Source organism: Glandiceps talaboti, chromosome 2 (assembly GCF_964340395.1).
Source record: "Glandiceps talaboti chromosome 2, keGlaTala1.1, whole genome shotgun sequence".
NCBI classification, from domain to species: domain Eukaryota; kingdom Metazoa; phylum Hemichordata; class Enteropneusta; family Spengelidae; genus Glandiceps; species Glandiceps talaboti.
In genome coordinates, this window is record NC_135550.1 from 27,798,862 (window position 1) to 27,820,297 (window position 21,436).

The 21,436-nt window shown below is 33.9% G+C and overlaps 1 protein-coding gene across 2 annotated transcripts in view; it reads right to left on the reverse strand.

Moving 5' to 3' along the window:
- Positions 1-1,878: 1,878 nt before the first annotated feature.
- Positions 1,879-21,436, reverse strand: part of LOC144453406 (serine/threonine-protein phosphatase 2A 56 kDa regulatory subunit gamma isoform-like) — a 29,104-nt gene continuing 9,546 nt past the window's right edge. The window contains exons 5-18 of one of the 2 annotated variants that reach the window (XM_078144693.1): positions 16,595-16,705; positions 14,769-14,861; positions 13,993-14,123; positions 13,002-13,061; positions 11,127-11,235; positions 10,515-10,568; positions 9,815-9,865; positions 9,349-9,468; positions 8,948-9,075; positions 8,352-8,453; positions 7,275-7,347; positions 6,535-6,654; positions 5,177-5,267; positions 4,204-4,321 (exon numbers count right to left, since the gene is read on the reverse strand). In XM_078144693.1, coding sequence (XP_078000819.1) covers positions 5,223-5,267; positions 6,535-6,654; positions 7,275-7,347; positions 8,352-8,453; positions 8,948-9,075; positions 9,349-9,468; positions 9,815-9,865; positions 10,515-10,568; positions 11,127-11,235; positions 13,002-13,061; positions 13,993-14,123; positions 14,769-14,861; positions 16,595-16,705 — 1,197 coding nt within the window. In that variant the 3' untranslated portion in view covers positions 4,204-4,321; positions 5,177-5,222. Of the gene's footprint in view, positions 4,322-5,176; positions 5,268-6,534; positions 6,655-7,274; positions 7,348-8,351; positions 8,454-8,947; positions 9,076-9,348; positions 9,469-9,814; positions 9,866-10,514; positions 10,569-11,126; positions 11,236-13,001; positions 13,062-13,992; positions 14,124-14,768; positions 14,862-16,594; positions 16,706-21,436 lie in introns of both variants that reach the window. The other variant, XM_078144692.1, reaches the window with a different exon arrangement.

The window sequence follows — 21,436 nt, forward strand, 5'->3', positions numbered from 1 at the left end:
GGAGACTAAAAGTATTTCCACAGGGAGCCCGGGAACCGCTTACGTACAAACAAAAATACACGCACAAAATGTGTACGAGTAATGACCATTGCACCCACTACATGATCAGTATACCACAACACACATGGCTCGATACTTTCATGAAACGTCACTGGAGACTAAAAGTATTTCCACAGGGAGCCCAAGAACCGTTTACGTACAAACAAAAATACACACATGAACAAACAAACAAACAACATGTGTACGAGTAATGAAAATAGTACAAACATATGAATAATTAGTTATAGCTTCCAATACATGTATCAACGGATTTGTATACTAAACTAGGTTTCTATACTAGACACATCCACTGGCAAATGAATTGCACTACCTGCCATCTATAATACCGCCACCTAGAGGTCAGCTGTACCTATGGAATTTGCCATTCTGTCAAGAATCATCATCATCCAGGACAGATTGGAAGCTCGATGCTATGTTTACGAAGTTGAACAGCCTGTGTAAGATAACCTTTGTCATTCAACTCATTTTCGAACTTCTTCATGGTGTTTGTTTCAAGACACATTTCCATAAATTGGACGGAACAAAACCTCATAAAAAAACAATGTCTTCAAAATGTCTAATACATTACCTTGCTTCATATCATGGTCAAAGGGATTCATAAGAGGAGAAAAATACTGTAGATAATGGGGTGGGGGTGGAGGTGGGGTGAACACCCTTTCCGTGGCAACCAAGATAAGTCTTCATTGAATACATATCCCAAACTTTACATGAAAGTAATTCAGGCATATTTGATCTTAAAGACTCTTGTACTTGACACCTACACTAACCTTCTGTGTAACAGCTACTGGACAGTTCTGTAACAGAACTGCTTGATTTTGGCTTAGTTTTAAACCCAGTATTGTGATCATTGAAAATACAAGAAAAAGAATATGGCACTCGGTTTTTCATGTAAACAACATGTATTACACATATTACAGTAACAATTATGAGGTACAAATTTAACATTTGAACAGTGATCATGGTATTAGGTCTGGGAAAATTTACATATGATTTTTGGTAGACACTTGATTTTAGTGTATGTATTAGAGGTTCACAGCTAAAGTATGGTATTTATGACACCATAGCTACTTTCTTTCAAATAGATTACCAATAGGTGAGTAAACGGTGTGTATATACTCACTATGGCATGTCTCTTTTTATGTATGGTTTCAATGAAATTGGCTTGTGTGTGTGTGACTGGTAGACACTAACATAAAGCCATGACAAGTTTGATGAAACCAATGTCTATAGCCAGCTACCAATAGTGTCTGCTGTCACCATAACAAACCAATAATAGTCAAAAGATGGCGAGATAATATGGATACCGCAGCATGGACAAGTATCATAGCAAGTAGACAAAGTTGGACAATACTTCAGGACCCTTAACTTGAATTGCTTGATTGACGGTAGGAAGCAGTGACAGCACATATGAATCATAAATCATAGATGCTGGAGTCTCTTCTCTCTTCAATGTCCATGAATAAACCAAGCAGCACATTATATACTAGTGACATGACATTGTGAATCATAAACCAAGCAGCACATTATATACTAGTGACATGACATTATGAATCATAAACCAAGCAGCACATTATATACTAGTGACAGGACATTATGAATCATAAACCAAGCAGCACATTATATACTAGTGACATGACATTATGAATCATAAACCAAGCAGCACATTATATACTAGTGACAGGACATTATGAATCATAAACCAAGCAGCACATTATATACTAGTGACCGGACATTATGAATCATAAACCAAGCAGCACATTATATACTAGTGACAGGACATTATGAATCATAAACCAAGCAGCACATTATACGCTACAAAATACCACAATGGGCACAAGAGGCCAACAGTTTATTATCAATAATAATAATAATGTACACAAGGGAAATTTTAGTCTCTTTTTTCTACTTCTGAATACAATTGAAACTCAGCCAACTGGTTGTTGTTTTTCCTATGTAGTACTTCTCTTATATATTACATGACAATGGAAAAAGCAATTGTAATACATACAAGTCTTGGGGTAAATTTCATAGGCAATATTACAATAATAATTACAGGATTATCAAGAAGACTGCCACAGCTATAACTTGACATTTGACCTTCAAATTTGGAATCATTTCACATTATTGTTCTAATCTATCAAATTAAAAGACCTTTTTTAAACAAAACAAAAAACTACTTTGGTGGTCAAACATTGCATATTACTTGTGGTCTGCTGCATTGTAAGTAGAATTAACTAGTAGTTCTCTACCTTAGCTTAATTCACAACTGGAGACAAAGACTTGGTATTACAAATTACAAGGTCTTTCAATTCAACACTGATTTCTTTGAATCCAGTACACAACAATACAAAATCACAGCCAGTGGACTTTGTGCCTATGTTATTGTTAATATTAACATTTCTTCAAATGAAAAAAAGCAAAGGTAAAAAAAAACTGAACAAAATATTCACTGGATAATCACATTGAAGGAGTATCTACACCATTGCTATATACTAATGATATTTTTGGTTTGTACACTACTAAAACATAAAATTCGGACATTTTACATACTCCCCCTGACTTTAAAAGACAAAAGTGACAATATACTAGGGGATCATCCTACAATCTTTACCTGAACAAGCTCTTCTAAGTCTCTCATATTTGGCATTGTCCATACTTAATCACATACTTCACATTATAAACAAAGGAGCTTGCATACATAATGAGGAGGCCCACATACATAATGAGGCTCACATACAAAATAATGGGTTCATGTATGTGGTTGTGAGGCATTGCTACAGAGTGTCACTAAGGGATGAAGCAAATACTACCTCCACAAAACACAGTATACACATGGACAAAATGTGTCCTATATGCATGCTTTGGCAAACTGAACTACAGGTAGGCTTCTGTCAAAATTAAACTGTCAAGAGAGAGAAGATTAAAGAGTACACGATCCTAAAAAAAGAAAAAGTACTAAATCAATATTAATCATAATTATCATAACTACACACAACAGTATTTCGTGTAGTTTTTCTACTGTTGTACATTTTCATTTCAGTTATACATATTTTATGTAAGAAATCAACAAGACTTAAGGTTGCAAGTGACATCGACAAAATTCACTAGGAGTTCTTATTGCACAATTACTTACGACATTTTTGCAGGATGCATTATGGCTGTACAAAAACTTGCAACAAATTTCAAAATGATTGGACTCCGTCTCAGATTAAAACTGGCAATAACAAAAAGCATTGATATTACTGTATGCTGTTACTATTCTTTACATACAGCATATAGACATGCTAAAATAGTGAGCCTTCGTACTCCGGTCTCTGATATCAATGTTACTTTGACCTGGTAAATATTTTGGTCAAAGCACACAGCTGCTTTCAAATTCAAAGCACCACAGATTAATGTAGTTATGTAGTATAATATGACTCTTACATTGGCTGATATGCATATTACGGATATCAAATAGAAAGGATAATGTATTGTATTGTTTTGTTATGCTGTGGGTACTGGTTGCGAACCATTTCCCGCACTACAAAAGTGAATAACTATCACCTAGGATTCATTACTACATATCGTTTCAACTGTGTAACAGTCTTATCAATCAAACACCAATAATAGGACAGTCACTGCAGACAATTCTGGTTACAGTGATTAAAAAGTCTACACAAGTTTGTATATGCCATGGAGACATGTACAGACAACAGATAATCTATTGAACTACACTTTTACAAATATTTAAGTCCCTATGAAGTACTGACTGATTACAGTAGTTCTAGTACACGCAACCTACATACATCTACATCCCAGACTCTCTAAGTCCTCTCCTTAGTAAATATCACAAACAGGGTAAACTTAAACAGTAAAGCTATAAAGATCTGCAACTAAATAATATTAGTATAGCTACATGACAGTTAGATTGGCCTGTCCATTGGTCCAAAATTAAGTACATACTTTTGGAAGATGTTTTTTTTTTTTTTTTTGGGGGGGGGGGGGGTGTGTTGGATGGGGGAGGGTTGCCATCACTAAGTGTTACCCTGTAGGAGCCATCGTTCAATGATTGGGTAAATAGGGTGGACAGTTTAAGACATGTATGTTTGACCATCTATGGTCATCCTGATCCGGATCATCTTCAACTGGTCTCAGGAGATGTTGTGAGATAGTCCTCTGAACGTTTGTGATCAGACAACGCCCGTGCTGTGTATGCATCATGAGGGAGCTCTGATTTCCGTCTGAGAAGTGGCTTGTTTTCAGGCCTTGGTTTATGAACCTACAAGAGTTCAAAGTTCAAGTCTAAGTTGTGTATCTGTCAAGTAGAAGTACATGCAACCAGAATGCCATAGATTTAACATTGTTGCATCAAATTATATTATCACTGGTGATTGTCAATATCAATATTCTTTAGACTAAAAACATCACACTACTTACTCTTATCAATGTCACCTGGACGACAAAAACAACTCTCAGTCAACTCATTTGTCGTTCAAAATTTAAAACTTTGCTCATTAGATTTGTCAAACAGTAGAACACTCAAATCACACAATGTTATTTACACACACATTATTATCTCAGTACAAGCTAGAACTGTGCATCACTCTCAATACTCTTTTACAAAACCGTGAAGATAAGATTAGAGAAAAACCCTGCAAGGAAAACTCAATCTATGTAGTGTTATTTCGAAAAATACAAAATAAAAAAAGAAGGCTCGCTGCCTTAAAATGTGATAGCAAAAGAGTTATGCGTTTCTTCAAGTATAAATATGCCATGCAGAAAATACAAAAGAAAACACAAAAGTACAAAAATATTGGCATCAAGATGTAAGAGATGGGAGAAAAGTTATAAGAATTCTTTGCGCAAGTAAACCCAACCTAGCTTTTTACAAGGTGTTGTAGTAAAATAATATTATTGCTAAAGATAGTAACATCAGAATGATGTTGTAGAGAACTACACTAAGTTTGGCTATAATATGAGTTTGAAAAAAACCAAGCATGCCTGGATTTAGAGTTAAAAAATTGTGCCTGGCAACAGGGGTATGGCAAAATGTGCTTCATGCTGTATGGCCCACAAATGCCAAAAGAATTCATACATGCACTGCATGTCCAGGTAATTGATGGTGAGCTCACACCTTGAGAACACAAACAGCTAGAACCTTTCCTCCCCACATTCTCTAATTAGAGTGTTCTCCCAGATGTCTTATAGTGTAGTGGGTCAGTGCCCTAGAAAACATTTAGAAGAAGACAAAGGCAACATTAGCATGTCATGACAACAAAGTCTACCCATGGAGTGCTGCATCAGGTAGTCTACCATTGGACTGAGTCAAATTCTTGTATCTACGTCACTACTCAAGTCACTACTTCTGTTGTTTTTATGCCGTTCAATATCTCCATTTTTGTAAGAGCGGTGGTCATAAAACACAAAAATACTTTAGCTTTAAAGCCAGGACTAACTAAACAATGACGCCATCATCTACAAGTAATTTCTAATTGCAAGCATTGAAGCCAGCATTTACTACATTAGGATTAAAATAAAGCGAATTAAAAGACAGTCACTTCACACCCAAAATGAAGCAGTTGTGTAAGCCATCTGAATTTTGGAACGTATCTACCGTAAAGATATTTTAAGGATCAGATATTTCAGTCAGATTCCTCTGAAGGTTATTTAGTTAAGAATATTAAATGATAATATCCTGGCAATAATTTTGCATATCCTTTGTTATACTGTAAACGAGCAACTGGAAACTACAAACACATCTGAGATGAACTTTTTCCCCTAATCTAAATATATCATCATTCATTGATTCAATGCTTGGAACAAAGGGTATCAGGATATTAAAAAAGACTCTACCAAAGTTTTTAAGTTCTAACTTGTGACATTTAATATTACTAATTAACTGTACAGGGTTTTGTTGGTAAAACTTATAAAATTTGTAATGTCAGACACTTGCTTTCTCAACTATCTATAAGATCAAGAAATCATGGCCAAAAAACACCAGGACTGGACATCTTACCAGTAGATAAGAAACCTGCCTACATTTACTGTAATGTGTCACTCAAAAATCTTCAATAAGCATCTTTTAACACTGCAAGATTTTAAGTTTCTTAAAATTGCATATCATTTATTGAAGTTCTGTTGTTTACACAACCCTTTTTCTTTTCTCAAGGTTGGGACAGAGGAAATTGAAAGAAATTTTCAAAATTACTTAGTTGCTGAAAAATTTGGGTCAAGATTTCAAACTGATGTGGGCATGACAGTGACCACGGCTGTCAAATTCGAAATTGACCTTGTACATGACTCCCTGTTCATTCCCAGCCAAAATTTGCACACAAATAAAATTCAGTACACATATATCACATGCTAAGAAAATGAAGAGACAGCAGGGATAGAGAGAGGAACAGAATACTAGCATATAGCTGATACATCATAACAGGTAACACTAACAGTGACAAGATTATTTGACTTTGATGAATACTGCCCTCTACCTACCGTTTTGACTTCCTTTATTTCCTGATCAAGGTCCATTGAATCAATTACCTGCTGGTCGTCTGGATCATTCCCAGTTAGATCCATGGCATCCACAGACATGGTTTTGGCTATCCTATCATACTGAAAATACACATCATGGAGAGAACAACTGAAAGTTTTAGAATGTAGTAAATTCCATGAAAAAGGTTTTAAACTCCAAATCAAGAGACATTCTGGGCATGTGAGGCATATATTTGGAAAGGAAAACAAACTTATTCCAAGTTATAATAAAACGTGTTTGAATCCAATTTTTGATGATGACCCAAGTGTTAACTACATGGGAAAACCCCCAATTATTTTTCTTGTCTCTGTAGTAAGGAGCAAGAACTCATCAACAGCTTTGGTACACACTCATTACCGGGTACAAGGATTTAATAAGGCTTATTGATTGACACAATATACTTTTCCAAGAACAGCAGCTCTTCATTTTTAGCCAAGCTAAATTATTTTAGGGCCAATTTTATTTTTCAATCAATATCCATTTTTTGATATACTACACCTTGCCTTATATATAATAGAGTTAGTGACTCACTCTGTGAAAACTCAAACACTATCATATATATTTTGTTGGGAATGGTGAAACATGGAATTAACACTGTCTTTCGTGATTGCTTATTTCAAATGCAAATGTCACATATATGCATTGAGCTATTTCTACTTTGCTATTTGTAAATGACACAACAACATACATTTCAACTTACCATTCTATTTGATTTGGCTAAATCACTGACTTTATTCCATGCTACTTCTCTGTCTTTTAACATCGCTTTCTCTCTGTACGAGTAAGATCAACACAGAGACAAACACACCATGAAAAAAAACACTGTCTACATTCTTGTTTTCCAACAGGATTCTAACTGAGGGAGTGGGTTTCATTTCCACAATATGTAAGTATTACAAATTGACTAGCCTGTATCTCACTCAGCACACACTTTTCACACCTAACAGACAACACCCACCCCTACCCACTTCCACTAATAGACTATCAACACCAAGCAAAGCATTGAAACTACCAGTAGACCATGCATACTTGCATCTTACTGTAACATACCCCACTTTTTTTATTAGCTGACATCATACTAACCAAGATAAACTCATCCATCTCAAATACAGCAGGTTATATAGTACAACATGACATGTATTATAAGAAATCACATGCGCCAGGTAAATACAGATAGAAATATACAATTCTCGCTATCTGCAATACAATTCTATGCATCGCTAAGGAGTCAAATGGAACGCAGTCTCGCGACCGCGCTTGCATTTGTCGACACCTACATTTCTGGTCACCTATGTCAATACACGTGAATGTTTCTTCCAAACAGTTTAATTTGTAACAAATAAGATAAATGCACGTTTTAAGCTCATATAATTATGGAGGTGGGAAATTTAAATATGTACAGTATCTTTCCAGAACAAAATTACAAGAGATGTCTACAACTGAAAATGGGAAAGAAACATTCCTGTGTATTAGCATAGCTGACCGGAAGTGTAGTTGTCGTTATTAGAACGCGTTGTCGCGCGACTTCGTTCCATTTGACTCCACAGTGATGTGTAGAATTGTATTGCAGGTAGCGAGAATTGAAAAGTCATTATCTAGACAGGTTTTCTAGAAGAGTGTGTACTTATCCCTAACACCATAACTCAATGCATAGGTGAAAGTGAATTTCATACTAGTCAAAATATTCTTTCTGTGAGCACTTTGACTGAATAAGCACACACCAACCCTCCCCAACATATCGTTCCAACCAACACACAATGCTAGACACATTTCTTACTTTTGACGCTCCTGTTTATACTGTTGAGTGCATTCATCAAAAAGTTTCTGATTCATTTCCATGAACAGTTTCAAAGCATTGTAAATCAGTCCATGGATTGTTCTACAGAAACAAAATAGAGACAAAACAAAATAAACAAAAAAGTACCAACAATATCATTCTCTATTTGAAAATAAATTACTATTGTATGAGTGTACGGCTGATAACATATCCATCAACTATATTACTTTCAATATCGATATTCAAGTATTTATGGCTTAGTTTTCTCTTGTTTTAATACAAGTATTCTGATTTCTAAATGCAGTGGTAGAGGACACACACCTCTACATTCTGATCACTACAACACACCTATCTAAAACTGATGAAGAGCTGATAACACGCTATCAAATTATGAAAATACTTCCTCCTGACAAGTTTTGAAATATGAGGTGTGAGAAGCAGAACTGTTTGTGGAATTTCACATTTCTGACATCACAGTCACTGTTACTTGTAAATATTCATGTTTTATCAAAAACACACCCACAAAGAATGATTTGTTTACAGTTTAGGATGTTTCTTTTGTGACGTCAATAAAAAGCTGTAGCACATTGACTTACTTGTTCCAATGAGCTTTGGAATTCTTGTAAAGAGCAGGAAACATAACGGGCAGTATAACCTGTGCATTATCATTAATTAAACTCATTATGTATTCATTGTTCCAATAATACAACGCTCTCTCTGCAACCTGCAAGAAAACGAAACAATATTCATAAGAAAACATAATTGTATAACATCTCTGCTGCTTGTTATTATGTTCACTGAGACATTCAGTAAATAACATCTACAAACCCCTCTGTTTTTTCCCTCTTTTGAGTATAACAGTAATTATATATTGACTTTTACATATACTGGCTGCATATCAAACTTTTAGCTTTCACTTTACACCCCCCCCCCCCCCCCCCCCCCCCAATTCAAAATTACTCTGGACTCCGTTAAAATGGGTTGAGGCAGACCTTACCTGAAAATGTGGACTTGAAACACATCGTGCTAACTGTTTGAACAATGATTCTTGAACTTTGACAAACTCTGAAGGCTCTATCACATCAAGAATTTCTTCAAGTTCATTTAAAAACATCACCTGAAAATAGACAGCACACAATATCAAGAATGGTGATTATTTTTAGTCTCAAAGACATGATTAGCTATGGTATAGTGTAGAAATCACGAGGCAACTGTAGTGATACTGAGTAATTGCTGGATTCAATCAACATTAGCTGGCTTTGTTAAAATCAACATTTGAATGTCAGTGTATGTACTCTAACAATAACACCTATATAATAAAAAAATCAACACTGAGGTGTGGCTTTAGTGAGGTGAATTCTATCATGTCTTCGGTTATCTACTGACTATCAACATCCATGGTTAGTCATTGTATCACTTCATATGCTATGTAGGTAACTAATTTGAACATACAGTCCACTTACCTCCTTTGGACTATGTGTCTTTGGCCAAAATTTCAATAAACCCATTATAACCTGCCATAAAATACAAAAAAACCATCAAGATTTGCAATACATACTAAATACATAGATAAATCACATTTCCATTCTCATGATTTATAGGTGTTTGATGACAATACAAGTTGAGTTGAAATGCATGTCATATCCAGATACTTAGCTTTAAAAGTCATATGGCCAAAGTATAAGGCAATCATCATTTATTTACTGTCAACTTAATATGGAATATCACAGTATGCTATTGTTGCGCAAATATCACATATTACAATCAGCTTAACTGCAAATTGCTTAATAAAACGTGACTAAATACATTGTGAAATTGAAAACCCAAATTTATTTATGTACATGCACAATAGCCATACAGTATAGATGAACACAGATTGCACCTCACAATCTCGACATAATGGTTTCTCATACAGTAGACAAATCTGTTATCCAATGGTTTTCTTGTACTAATGGGAAACACTCTACTGATAAGCACACCTACATTATTCAGAAGAATTGATTATGTCATTGCTAAGAGTTACTTGCTATTACTGTGTCTACTACAAACCCCCATGATAATAATATCCCATTACTTTACCTACTACACACCCCCTCCCCTCCATAACACTAGAGTCAATCCAGTTCATCATCACATTAACAAACAGTCCATGTTATATCTTACCTTTTCTGTAAGACTAGGATCTTTCTCTAAAAACTGCACAACACAATATGCCAACTGAAAGTGGAAGAATCCAGAGAAATACATAATACTATCTTGGAAGGAATTTGTCATTTATACATAACTTATTGAAAATAAACTATTCCACACATCTAGTAGAAAGTATTTTTTGGAGTCTTATATATATAACATATGCCAGTTATCGTAATTGTTGAAATTCAATAGCAGAAAGAACCACTTGACTTTTTGCCATATTTAATCTACACTGGAATCATACAATGCCATTAGATACAGACAGATTCTATCCCTGATAAAAAAAGCTTTTCTGAACCCTTTTCATCGACTTCTATAAAAGTAACTGATCACGTAAATGCATCAAGAAGTAACTGATCACCTAACGGCTGGGAGAAGATGTCATGGGAAAATAGTGTTGTGTAACATCAAATTCACTCAGAGATACAGAACATGTGAAATCTTACAACAATTCTACTTATTTCAATGTATGAAGAGAAATCTTTTCTGGAATTGGAATTATATACAAAGGTGATCAAAAGAGATCTGATTCATTTGAATATTGCTGAATTTTCATCATAAATTTTATGAAACACTTCTCACCTGTGGATGATACACACTGAGTGACTTCACCTTGTGGAGAGGTAATAACACTTTCAATAAAAATACTTTGTGTTCATCTTTCAATGGTAATGCAAAGCCATTAATTATACTGTAAAAAACACAACACAAAACAAGACAAAATTATTCCCCCAAGTATCACTATCAAAGCATTGAGTATGGTCTCCTATCATATTTTGACTCTAACCCTTTCCCACACAATAATCTATTACACATAATTTTAGGGGAAAAATGTTTAGAATGGATCTGATGCACTATTAGGCTGGTTTTTTTATAGCATCATAAACTGTGGGGGATAAATGAAACTAATAATATGCTGTGATATATTACAATTGGTTCACGGTATAGAGAGAGAGAGAGAGAGCTGAAAACATAAATTAGCAATAATCATATGATGTAATAATTCATAACTATAATAATATTAATGTGACAGTGATAGGGTAATTATTCAAAATAAAGTAACACTAATGTACAATTTAGTATTTTTTTAATGAATATGAAGACACAAGAATGACACAAATAGCATCAATTTTGCAATGCAGGCATGTCTATGACTGCTAGAGATCAAAATGTATATATCAGGAGAAACACTACATTTTAAATTCATTTCTAAAACATGCAGTATAAATTTTCATATGAAGTATCTATATTTCAAGCAACAGAAATAACACATTCCATTCTCCAATGAAGTGATTTAGCAAATAAAAAATATATAATTTGAAAAGCTATAAATTTGTGTTCTAGTGCAATTTTCATGTAGTGTGATTATTTAGCATTCATATTGAGACTCAATATAGATCGGCTTGTCTTTTCCAAGACACTTCATCATTCCACGTAATAGTAATAATAGCTAAAAATCTAATCAAATGTTACACTAAATTAAGCCATATACAATTTTATATCATATTCATAAGCTATTGAGACAGAGTGTCACAATTCACCATTACGTATCTACAGAGTTAAAAAGGTGTCATCATTAGTAATTCACCACCCAAAACCTATCAACACCTCCAGAAATGTCAGAATGACATCATTAGTAATGCTGTAAATATTGACACTTTCACATATCAAGAACGTACACACGTTATTATTATGATTGACACCCCGTACATTATGATCATATTGTAGATGGTACAACAATTTGATAATTTTTGATAATGGCAAAACAAATGTTGTTTTGCTACACAGGTTTAGTCAGGCCCCCTAGAATGACATCACACAAACATAGATGGCTAGAGATGCTAAGAAAGAAGACGTCATTCAACAATGACTCAGGTTCTTATATTGAGTCATCATACTTGCTGGTAGACATAGTCAGAAAATTCCAGAAGATGATAAAAATTCTTGCTTATATGTGATGTGGCTGTGTCTTCCTCTTATGTAAATATTTTCAATTGTTCTCCAGAGATTGTTGTTTGTTGTACAAAAAGTAAAATAACACTGGCCTCGTAGTTAAATTTGTGTTCATACATCAAGAAAATACATACTTATATTTATTCTTAACAAGCATGAAATACATTTGATTTGATTAAGGAACATCACCCCCACACCCCACCCCACCCCCCACCCCCCACCCACCCCATTATGGAAAGAGTGAAATTTCATCTAGTCAACCATTCATAGTAGCATAGGAATATCTACATCAGAACATACAAAGCAGAAAGTAGTCTTAAGATTTGCGTTAATATGTCACTTTTAATAGTTGTTCTAATAAATACTGTTGATTGCCTGTCCATGGCTTCTAGTCAGGTTGGCTAGACAGAATAACATCAATATAATAGATCTCAGGTGAGTTCAAGTCATCAACAGTCTTGATGTTACGTTATTTTCTATATGGTATAAATATAAATCACATACCTTCCCAAAATTTCTAGTAATTCTGCAACACCATTATGATGCTCCGTTTCAAAGATGAACCTTTGAGGAACAGAACACGGAATATGATCCAGTTAGACCATGACAAGATGTAACATGGAATATGATCCAGTTAGACCATGACAAGATATACCATGGAATATGATCCAGTTAGACCATGACAAGATATAACATGGAATATGATCCAGTTAGACCATGACAAGATATAACATGGAATATGATCCAGTTAGACCATGACAAGATATAACATGGAATATGATCCAGTTAGACCATGACAAGATATAACATGGAATATGATCCAGTTAGACCATGACAAGATATAACATGGAATATGATCCAGTTAGACCATGACAAGATATAACATGGAATATGATCCAGTTAGACCATGACAAAATATAACACAAAGTAAAAATACATCATGACACTCAGAAAACATGGATTCAGAGACTAGCATTTATACAAACATACTGAAGATAGCTGAAAGTGTTGACTGACACATGATAATATCATATTAATGTCACCACCCCCTCAAAATTCTAGCTACAAAGATTCACACGTATCAAGTTTCACACTATACCAGTGTCAAAAGAAAAGGGTAATTTAAAATTCTTCTGTGACAACTAATACAGAAAGTCATACCCATGCACACTATCAGTAATAAAAAAAGAGAAATTTGTTTACACAAGCTTTATGTACATATATATAAACTTAAAATTTAGATTTTTTAATAATGAGAACTCACAAACCCTATCTATATTTAATAATCCAGTGTACCATGAAAGCACTGACAGTAAAACACACATACAATATACATGACTCAGGGTGAACATATTCTTAATTACTTGTTTAGATTAATCAACTAGGGAAACTGTTCCCATCTGTAAGTCTCACTTGTATGATTAGGAACACTGATAGTATTTCATCACAAAACACACCCATCTCCATATAGGAGCTTGAAATATAAATAACATACCTGTAAAATATATTGTTGATGTGTTTCCTAATATAGGCCCTGAGTCCAAGAAACTTTCCATAAATTCTATGAAGTATTGTTTTAAGAAAGTCCCTTTCCCTTGGGTCTTCACTGTCAAAAAGATCCAACAACTGAAAGACGATTAAAAAACAAATTATGAAAACATGCACTTACAGTACAAGGGCCATACATGTGTTTTTTCAAAGGTTTTCATTTCAATACCAGATTTCTATAAGGTTATTAAGTGTATGATCACTGAGTGAAATGTAGGCTGAAATGTATGCAATAGAAAAATTCACCATCAATAGCAGAACAGAACATAACACAACTGAATACCTAAAAATGACAAATAGGTTCTATTTTTATCAAATCTCCAAAGGATAGTTATAAGCTATCCTGGAGATCTTTGTCTGATGTCACCTAATTCAACAAAACATAATTCACCCAACAAGTCTCCAAAGCAATATCCTCCTTTCTCCCTGGAATAAAATCAAATTGCATTATATGACTCAAGACCCCATGGAAAGGGAATCATTTCCGGCTCCAGAAACCCTTGTAGCAATGGCAGTGATCCAATTATTCAGTTACCATCATTTAGTCTCAATATCTGGATCAAAACACCCTTATTTATTACCCCCCCCCCCCCACATGCATAACTGACCAAGTATTTCATTTTGACTTCTTTATCTTTGATATTAATGATGCACACAGTAAACACCTGCAACAATGCAGTATCTAACTTAAAGAGGTATAAATATCATTTATTCTTTACTTACTTGTAAAACAAACTTTTGATCAATGTGTTTTTTAGCTGTATTTGGTTGGAAATCAGGTGACTCAAGGAACCTTAAAAAGAATTCATACACCAACTGAAACAAAAAAAAGAGAAATACACAATGAGCTTGTTGGAAAGGAAGTAGAGTTCTGTCAGTTTTGGGGGTACTACCTGATACATGTATGTGTGTTATATTGTTATTTCACTTCATACAAATGTTCATGGCAACAACTGGTAATCAAAGGTATATTCAGTTTTTAGTTCTCTTTCTCACAAATGTGTGTACAAAGGTAAGGTTTTGTTGATTCTGATAAATATCAAATGTCATCATCATGAACTAATGGGATACCATAAGATTAATATTATTTATATGGTATTCTTATTGTTATCTTGTATGTTAGTTATTCTGTTATCTAGTATGTTATTCTGTTATCTTGTACGATATTCTGCTATCTAGTATGTTATTGTTATCTTGTATGTTATTGTTATCTTGTATGTTATTGTTATATTGTATGTTATTGTTATCTTGTATGTTATTCTGTTATCTAGTATGTTATTGTTATCTTGTATGTTATTGTTATCTTGTATGTTATTCTGTTATCTAGTATGTTATTGTTATATTGTATGTTATTGTTATCTTGTATGTTATTGTTATCTTGTATGTTATTGTTATCTTGTATGTTATTCTGTTATCTAGTATGTTATTGTTATATTGTATGTTATTGTTATCTTGTATGTTATTGTTATATTGTATGTTATTGTTATCTTGTATGTTATTCTGTTATCTAGTATGTTATTGTTATCTTGTATGTTATTGTTATCTTGTATGTTATTCTGTTATCTAGTATGTTATTGTTATATTGTATGTTATTGTTATCTTGTATGTTATTGTTATCTTGTATGTTATTGTTATCTTGTATGTTATTCTGTTATCTAGTATGTTATTGTTATCTTGTATGTTATTGTTATCTTGTATGTTATTGTTATCTTGTATGTTATTGTTATCTTGTATGTTATTCTGTTATCTAGTATGTTATTGTTATATTGTATGTTATTGTTATCTTGTATGTTATTCTGTTATCTTGTATGTTATTCTGTTATCTTGTATGTTATTCCACGTACACAACCTGGGTGATTCCTTATTTTGAAAAGCTTACTTTGCAACTTGCAATAATGTTGTGTTCGGTTAACAGTGAATACAGCACAAATATGAACTGAGAAGATCCAAATATAATGACATCTTTCACATTGCTATTCAAAAATTCAATTTACGTTGCATAGCACCCTTCCCTATTCACCTCCTCGAGGTAAATGTTTGTGATAAAAACAGACCATTACAACACAAGCTGACAACTTATTATGACTAGTGCAACAAATGTAACAATGAGTTCATTCATTCGTTCAATCATAAATCTCACTTTTATACTTTTATACACAATTTGATCACATCAGTTATTCTATCTACCAGTATACTGCTTCATAATATATATTTTAGGGTTAAACTCTGAACTACTATCTAGGTCATTTCACCTGCCAAGGTTATTATATAAGTAAAACTGTTCAATCACATGCCAATGTAAGTGCATGAAACAGCCAAAGTATTCAGCCTGACTAGAGAAAACTATGGCAGTCACAGTGTCAGGAATAACTTTGCACAACAGAGATAATGATGTACTGTTATGTTGATAACTTTTCTAAGAAACCACACTACTCACAGGGAGACCTTGTTATATATGATTCTATCCCTTGATAATATCTACTATTCATACCCATCAGTTTAAAGTTAACTTACAACACATGTCAAGGTAAATATCAATAACATTGTACCTGTAGGTGTGGCCATGCTGCTTCAAGGGTGGGTTCATCCTCTTCTGGATCAAACTCAGCGCCATTAGGATTTGATGATGGCGGTAGCGTTCGAAACATGTTAATAGAAAACTGAAAAACACAAAACAAATAAAATAAACTAATTAGATAATTAGAACTCTGTGATATTGTAGGATGATGAATCTATAGAAGTCCATCACAGTTCACAAGAGTTTTGTCTTACTGGGAAAGTTTACATGGCATTTTTTTTATTTCTTAAGATGTACACCACAGCAGTTCAGGTACATGTATGAAGTATATACTACATGTAGTCCACATCTCAGTAAATACCAACTACCAGTACCTACCCATCATATTTACTCATCTTATTAAAATACATCTTTATTGAAAATGCAAGTTTATAAAACTAGTGTTACCATTACATTTCTACTGCCAATAATTTGATGACTTAGGCTTCCAGCAAACCCAATCACCAATCCTTTCCTACATCATATATTGACTTACATTCACAGTTTCATTATAATAGTTATAACAACTAATAAACTTGTTTCACTTCTGCCATCAATAAATGAACAAATAACATACCATAGTCCCTGTTTATATATAATTATAAACTAATAATATAAAAGTTCATATTTTTATTTTGATTGTCTAACAATTGCCATCTTTAGAACCAAACCAACCTAGCCCAAATCACTGGTATTCTATGTGTATACAAACGTACATGTAGATGACCCTCTAATCAGTTTCTACTCAGTGTGATAAATGTACATCACCGTTCCATGTACAGGGACCTTTCATTCAATACCTTATTCCTTGTGATAGTTGTAGATCATTTCACCATTACCAAACAGCAAATGTATTCAAATACTATAAAATATGGTTTACTTTTAGATATTGATTATTGTACCATATCTAACAATATGTACTTTATTAATCCACATCAATTTTTGGAAGTCATATGGTACAAGTATGATTCCCACTGTATAGTACCTTGTGTTAGGGACTTTAAGGTACATGTACAAATGTAAGTAAGCGTTGGAGAAAAAACGGCGAACCAGGGGAAACCTGCATTGTTTGGTAGGGTCAAAATGAACAACACTCTTCATAATACAGAGACAAAACCCAACCTGCGCTGCATGGGTTCAAACATATAACTGTGATGGTACGCAGCAAATAAGCTAAACCATTCAACCACTGATAAATGAACATCTCTGGCTACTTGTATAATAGTATCACAGAGGATACAACAATCATTACTGTAATACCAATGGATTATATTTCTTATCTCTATAAATATACATTTACTTCCCTACAGATATGTTGACATGTACGAAGTACATGAACTGTAGAGATGGCTTATTAATATATACGTATACCATTATATACAAGTAAACTCCATCCCACTCCCCCTCAATTCAAATACAGCCTAATGATAAATATATGCATGGTCTTATCCTACCACAAGGACTTCATAAAAAAGATTGGAGAACTAGTAAATAACAGGATTATGGAGTTCTGATTATATAACTGAAATATCTCACCATTCTTTAAAATTTCCAACTTTTACAGACAACATGGACAGCATGAATTCAGATATTCTATGTGTATTTTCAAACAAAGCTTATACATATACTAAATACACGACGTGGTATATTTTTTTTACTATAAATAATTCTGATTTCTTTCAATAAAAGGTGATATTTTTCATTGGGATTCTGACATGCAACTATAATGGGATTCAACGTTTCTGAATTAATTGACATAAATGTGTTTGTGCAAAATTCAATTTGTTTTCACGCTATCTGTTGATCTCACTGCATTTATACATCAGCCAGGCAGTGCCCCTCAGCAGCATATCAATTTATTCTGGGTTTCAGAAAATCCAAGTTTGTACACAGACATGAGTATACAGACACAGTACAGATGTAATGCCATGATTACATAAGGACTAACTACATTGTGTATGGCAGATAATTTTAATTCCTCGTCAGCCCTGTGTGAGACAATTCCTGTGTGGAGTCATGATGGTCGAACAGTTAGAGTGACTGGCTTTGAATCTGTAGGTTGCAGGTTGGTTTCTGCATGACTAAAATCCTTCTGACAAGATTTATAGGACAATAGTGCCTCAGTGAACCCAGGTATACAGGGTCTTAGTAGGACAGAAGTTGCTATCTACATTATTTACACTTACAGACACTGTAAATGGTTTTATGTTCTCCATCAAGTTTGAGGAAATTATATAAGGCTGTTGTGTTGATATTGGTCTGTGCCAGGGGGTAATAAGTGTACACAGTTTATTAATCATGACCTGAATACATGTATTGTGGAAGGGGCTTTAGAAGTCTAATATTATTACAAGTCTAATTAGTTTTCCACTACAAGTTATATGTGTTGATGGAGAGCAATCCTAACATAATCAACTAAGAATGGTGCAAGCATGAACTGGAATACCATGAAAACTTTAACTACTTTCACACGATGACTGTTAAAATGTCAATGCTAACAAATATCATAACATTTATAAATGCTGGCCAACAGAATTATTGGCATTACAGCTTTATTACATATCTGTTAACAATTCCTAAACCTAATCTGTATTACAGCAATTACTTCTTTTAGCAGTTGCTATGGTCACTATCTCTCATTTTTTTACCAACCCATAGATACTACTGATTTCCTGGTTGCTATGGTCACTGTTTCATTTCTTAGTCAATCCTTAGCCATATAGTACAGTGATTTTCTGGTTGTTTGGTCAATGGCTCATTTCTTAGCCAATCCCTAGCCAGATACTGATCTCCTGGTTGTCAGGTCATTGCTTTGTTTCTTAGCCAATGCCTAGCCATATACCTCCTGGTTGCTATGGTCACTGTTTCATTTCTTAGCCAATCCCTAGCCAGATACTAATCTCCTGGTTGTTAGGTCATTATTTCATTTCTTAGCAAATCTCTAGCCATACACACTGATTTCCTTTCTTCAATGCATGTATCAACAGAGTACTGAGAATATACCATAACCACAACTCTGACTAAATATCAGTTTGGACCTAAATTGTATATTACAGCTTAGATCATACATTTTTACCTTACACAATATTTTCAATCTTGGCACACCAGGTAACTTCCCTATCAAATATCACAGCAAACGGCCTTGCTGCTTTTGACTTTATCACATGATGTAACAGTGACAGATTGACACCCCCCACCACCAATTTGTTTAGTACTCCTGAATCTGAAATGTACTAATGAAGGGTTCTTTATGAAAACCTTGTAAATGAGTTTTCACTACTATGATGCATTAGGTTACATTTATATTATATATATAGCCTGGAATGAAAACTAGCCTCTGGGCACTGGTCTTTTCCAACAGCTGTAGGAAATGATTGGACCTAAAAGGGACCATAGAATCTAGGGTACTGTTTGGTCAAAACATTTCATTTGCAATGATGTCCTCTGATTGAAGTCTTTTTTAGATTAATCCTGATTAGTTCTAACACTGAAATTCCATCATTTATATGACAACCATTTTTCTATTAAAATGTAACACCTGATAACATTTTCTGATGAGTACTTCAAGCACAATATAATTTATGATAATTGTGCTACAAATATAGTGAACACACTAAAGGTAAATTGCAAAAGTCACAAAACCCATTGTATGCAGACAGCACATATGACCATTTTGCAACACAGCTGCTCTGCATATTGATACATACTAAAAAGTGAGTTCTATCAATCATAGATGGGCCTCTCTTTGAAGACTACTTTCAAGTGTTCATGACATTAATTGACTTACTATTTTCTAGACAAACTGACTTTACCAGATAGTTTACATGTTAAGTAGACTGCAGGGAACACTGACATCAAGGGTCAAGGCACACCTGGTCAGTAAACTAACGTTTGCCATACATCCAGACGATTGTACATTTGTATCGGCTTGGAAGGCAATGTATTCAATTTTTCACCACACTCCCCCTCCCCACAAAGTCACTTTGGAAGGAACATATGGCACAATCGTTTGCAGAATTCATCAACCTTAACAACATAAAAAGATAATGTCTACATCTATATTGAAGTGAAAAGGTGAAGTGTATGTCTAAATTGCATTTTATCAATTTCATTTTATCAATTTCATGACGCCACCTGATCTAAATATCTATGAAAGTGGAAAATATTGAAAATATATAAATTTTTCATAAAATATGATACATGTTGAACGAACCAGCCTACCAGTTTGTCATTGAATATTTGTATGTGCATACCAGTCATACACGAACATTTTTCTAAAATTTTCATAAGATTCCCGTCCATGTAATGACAGTTTTCTATATATAGAAGTATCTGGTTGAACGTAATTATGTAACCATGACAACAGAAATGTCAACCTGCTTTGAAAGGGTTCCATAACCATAGAAACTCCCAAGATAAGATCAGTGTAGGTAATATGTACTGTATGGACTCTGTTCCCCTCCTGGGCTTTTGAAAAAACAGTTGACACAGGCATTGCACTTTTACTTTTACTCTGTTTGTGTTTGAATTTATACAAATAAATGTTTGAGTATCAAAATGTGTATACATTAGTGTGTTCTTCACCGATCATGCATTTTTTATGATATGAAAAGCAAATTAGACCTTGCAGTGATTATGTTATCCTGAACACTTAACAAAACAAGATATTTACAAATATTATGACGAAGACTTGATGTGTATTGAGCTAGACATTCTAAACACGCTTCACATATTACTGTGATTTAGTAATCACAGTAAACTAGACATGCATGATGAATCGGCATTAGGTTTTCATAGATCATTCACATTTCTATTCAGTTTGCATTTAACATTA